The 4,681-nt window shown below is 31.8% G+C and overlaps 1 protein-coding gene across 1 annotated transcript; it reads right to left on the reverse strand.

Annotated features, from left to right (window-relative positions):
• Positions 1-730: 730 nt before the first annotated feature.
• On the reverse strand, positions 731-2,713 carry LOC139524295 (thyrotropin-releasing hormone receptor-like). Its single transcript, XM_071319040.1, has one exon. It carries the CDS (start codon positions 2,595-2,597, stop codon positions 1,314-1,316), a length of 1,284 nt encoding a protein of 427 aa, XP_071175141.1. The 5' UTR covers positions 2,598-2,713; the 3' UTR covers positions 731-1,313.
• Between the last annotated feature and the right edge of the window lie 1,968 nt (positions 2,714-4,681).

Genomic DNA, 4,681 nt, shown 5'->3' on the forward strand with positions numbered 1-4,681 from the left:
TTAAAATATTGTAAACGTTTAATTAATAATTATAATCATATCAATGATATTTTTCATTTGAAGACAAAAGTGCTAAAAACTGTTTTTTTTTAGTTTCGTATCGGTGCAAACATCGGTGCGATTTAAGTTACATAATTTCTTTTTCTAGATTGAAGACCTTTTATGTATGCCTGTTAATATCCCTACGCGCAGTTATCTATTTACTTTGAATGACATATTTAGATGTGCGATGCAAATTAATTACCTCTAAATTAGTTTTATCTGATATACTATGGACTACTCCTCTACTTCAATCAGTCTCAATCCAGTTAATTACAACAATGCATGACAACAATTAAACAATTAGTTGTCAGTGCTGCTGTATGAATGTATTAAAAAAACAAAATTAGGAATAAATAAGTCAGCAAATGTGCAGCAACTGTCGTTTTACATTTTCCTAACTTTGACGGCTTAGAGAAAGCAATTTTTATGCAGAATTAGAATTCTTTGTTTGTATAATATCTATTTGAAATAAGCAATTTTTCTTTTACTACAGCTATTGATTTTTGAAAGTCTGACTAGGATGTAATTTCAATATATAAGTTGTTATTTAATAATTTTAGATGTTTAAATTAAGGGGTCATAGCGTTCGGACGTTGAGTCAGTCATTTGCCATAAAAATTCTTGTTTTAGCAGACAAGATTTGGTTTGAGATTCGTCTGGTAATCAAATAATCCAGAGTTACATCATTCTTTCTGTTTTGTAACTATTGGCACTTAATTAAATATGAAAATTAAAAATACCGTATTACAATTTTTATACTTCTGTATCGTTTTAATAAATAAACCTTCATAACCAACTGTAGGATACATATCTAACAGTCAATAGTGTAAGTATCGAAACAAGTGAAAAGCTTCATGCAAAAAAGATTGAAATAATAGCAATAATTGCTTAATGCACCTAAGGTCATGAATGTATTTTAATACGTACAATTTACTTTTTATTGTATTATTCTTATCACAGAGGTAGGCAGGTGCAGGTGTTCAAATTTAGTTGCGATATTACCAATGATTCAGGCATACATTCCTACACAATTAATATAAGTCTTTGAGTCTCTGAGCTTTGAGTAAGCAAGAAAGTATCAAATATAAATCAGATTGCTACATTGTCATGTTTTATGTTTCTCATTCAAGTCTTTTTAAATGAAACTCTTATCACATGTTTCATGCTACGACACTTGCGATGATACGACGCTAAATTTGATGAGTATATACATTGTCAGGACACTACTACGATTTGAAAGTTTTATTGCTATCTTCGAAGACATGTCCCACTTATAATCGAGTTTGTTCTGTTGTACTTGCAATATCCTTTAACATGCATGGCGGTGACATCAATACAAAGTCTGATTCAAATGATGGCATCTGGGAAACATGCAACTCGGACAAGTGGATATCTACTAGCCGCGAATGAACATTGCCACCAATGTGTTCATTGTCGTTTTCATCTGATGCTCTTATTTTGTGACTGTTGATTTTATAGCTAGCCATTCTATTGAATCCATGACAACAGTTATGGCATCTGACTACACATGCTTTCCATGGGAATCGCATTAATGCCGATCGAAAACTTTTTGCACAAGCGCTGTAGAGAACAAAATTTACACTGAAATTTATGTAATATATGATCTGAAAAAACATCTGCCATAAAATTTCATTTCTTGTTGTAAGATAAGAGTTATCAAAGGCACTACGCAATATCGACTGCAATCTGATCACGTGACATGGCAAGTTCAAAACAAGAAACACCAAAATTACCACTACGATCATTCTTTTCAGTTTCGACTGAGCTTTCATGCCTTGTTGAGTTGATGATGATGTTGTGCCGCTATTATGTTCCCCCGTGGTCAAAGAGTTGGAGGATTCGCTGTGGCAATGTTCCTCGTTAGGTTCGCTGTTGGAACGGTAAAATTTGCTGATATCTATCAGTAAGCGTGTGATCATGAAAATAATCATTGAGAACGGAATAATGAGTGTGAGTAAAGTATCCAACACGGTGAAAATCATCATTTGTTCGTAGTTCTGTGGAGCAGACACGCACTTCTTTTTCCCGTTAGGTGCAGTTATAATCTTGGAGGTCCAGAACGAGAACAGGTAGAAAATAACAGCAAAAGAGGTTAAACCTACGACTCCTTTCCTGGCAAAATTTGGACGACATACCTTGGATCCCAGAGATGAATAGAATACTGCAACATACATATCAGCTGTAAAGGCGTTCACATACCACACTGACGTGAAACCGAAAACATATGTTAGAAAAACCACTATATGACATATTCCTTCTTGGTGGAAGAAACTGATACCAATTATATCAAACCATCCAATCCACACACACAGTAGAAACCCTGTATCAGATATGGACAAAGCTGCCAGATAAATTGATGTCGATATCTTGTTGAGTTTTGAGAAGACGAAAACCAAGAAGGAGCAAATGTTTCCAACTACGCCCATCATAACGATAAAAGGAATCATATATGTGTTTGAATATTTTACTATCAACAGCAACGGACTGTTAAAGTTCATGTACGGTAGTGTATAATTTACTGTTACGTTCGCCATGGTTTGGAATGGTAAATATGTCCGAAAACCTAAAGTTTATTGGTATTTTCCATTAAACATGAAGTTCAGCTGTAATTCTCCAACTGCTTTTACATCTTTCTTCATGTGAGTTTTCTGATGCTGTAATTATATAAAAAAAGTTTAGCTAATAGAAGGAACATTTGATGTATTTTAGTAAGACAATGTTGAAAAAGAAATGCATGCACAATAAACGCAGCAAATTGGTTTCGTTGAACTTCAATTCCTTTTTGCCAGTGATCTAATGATGCCAAAGTAGGGTAATAGAGTTCGCGTTGCCGCTGATCCGTTTTCTGCTTGCCCGAAAATATCAAGTTTGTTCAAATATAAGTTTTTCTTGATATTTTGTGATGTACATGTATAACAGATGAAAGTTTTCGAAACAATACTAGGACGGATCCATCCATGCTGGATTTGGTTTTGCTAAACCTATAGACACTATACAAAGATATGCACACGTTTAATAAAAAAAGATTTGTTTTTTGATAAATTTAAATTTTGTTTGATTGAAAAATACCGTTGTTAAATAGGAACAAGACACAACTTTAAAGTATTGTACCAAATAACTATTTGTAAAATCGTATCAATAAAGAAATACTCCGTAAGTTATTCTACAAATTAATATACTAAATGCATACATGCAATTATTATTATTATTATTATTTGTCAATCAACATAATATTGCAATACCGCTGTTATCAATATGTCAAGCATTCTAGTGAAATGTCCTTATTTTCAAAAACGTACAAGAAATCAAGGTAAGCATAATCCTACTCAATATGAGTTATAGTTACACCTAAATTATGTAATTATCAACCATTAAATAAGCCAATATTCATGAAAAATATAAATGATATCCTTTATCAGCTTAAAGTCCAGATTCTGAAAATGAAACCAGAAAAAGACAAAAAAGAACAACGATTCATTTTGCCATACCAAAGCAGTAATAGGGTAACAATTTGATGACAGGAAAATAGACAATAAAAAGATTTCATTCCAAATTCAAAACTACAAAACATCTTTTTAAAGTGTTACTACTTTCGAAAAAAATAAGTAAATGACACATGTTTTATCAAAAGTTATTGTTCTTTTTAGAACAAGAGTGAAGATAAAATATATATGAATTACTTCCACGTGAATCAGACGTAATTCTCTCATACCCTTTACATATATCATTTATTATGTTGAGTAAATATTGTTTCCGTGATCTTTTAGTTAGCAAATGGCTAAATATCTCCCTGGTTAAAAGACTATTACATTATTCTGATCGATTTGATTTGTTTTATTGTTTTGAACTATTCATGGGTATGTCTGAACTAGAAATAATATGTGCTGTACTTGTAATTATTGTATTTAACAGTGTTTAAAACCTGTAGGTGATGCATTAAGTTGTCAAAATTGTTGTTATGTTTTAATATTCTATTAACAATCCACAATTTACAAGCTGATCTATTAGCAACCTTCACATTTTAATGTCTACCATTATATATATAAATATGGATTTATAATTTATCATTCTGAAATATCTTCCTGGTTTAAAATTTATTACACCAGCTCTGCTGACTAATACAAAATTTAGTTTTGAGCGGGAATTCACAGGTATGCCTGAATTGATAAACAAAGGTGGTATTCATGCAATCATCATATACAGAATCTAGTTTTGAGCTACTGACAAGTTTTCCTGAATTAGAAATAGAATGTGGTTTACATGTAATCATTATATTGACATTATTGAAAACATGTAGGTGTCTATTAAGTATGAGAAAAAAATCATTATTGAAAAACATGGAAAGCGTGCCAATTTACACTATGGTAGTATATAAGCTGTCCCCCACGTCGCTACTATATATTAAATGTATGCTAATGTAAGAATTGTTTCAATAACACTTTTTACTTCTTAATAATTGGAAGCATACAGGAAGGAAGGAAGACACTTGCAATAGAAAATCACATACAACATATCAGAGCATATATAATCTTGTCCTGAAATCCGGCATATGCTTATCCTATATAAATCTAAATTAAAGGTTTATTTTGAGAAACAGACTAGATACTATAATAGAGAC

The sequence above is a fragment of the Mytilus edulis genome, chromosome 1 (genome assembly GCF_963676685.1).
Source record: "Mytilus edulis chromosome 1, xbMytEdul2.2, whole genome shotgun sequence".
Taxonomy (NCBI): domain Eukaryota; kingdom Metazoa; phylum Mollusca; class Bivalvia; order Mytilida; family Mytilidae; genus Mytilus; species Mytilus edulis.

Excerpts from the sequence above, each read along its gene's own strand:
- LOC139524295 (XM_071319040.1), bottom strand. The coding sequence starts at position 2,597 with ATGGCGAACGTAACAGTAAATTATACACTACCGTACATGAACTTTAAC.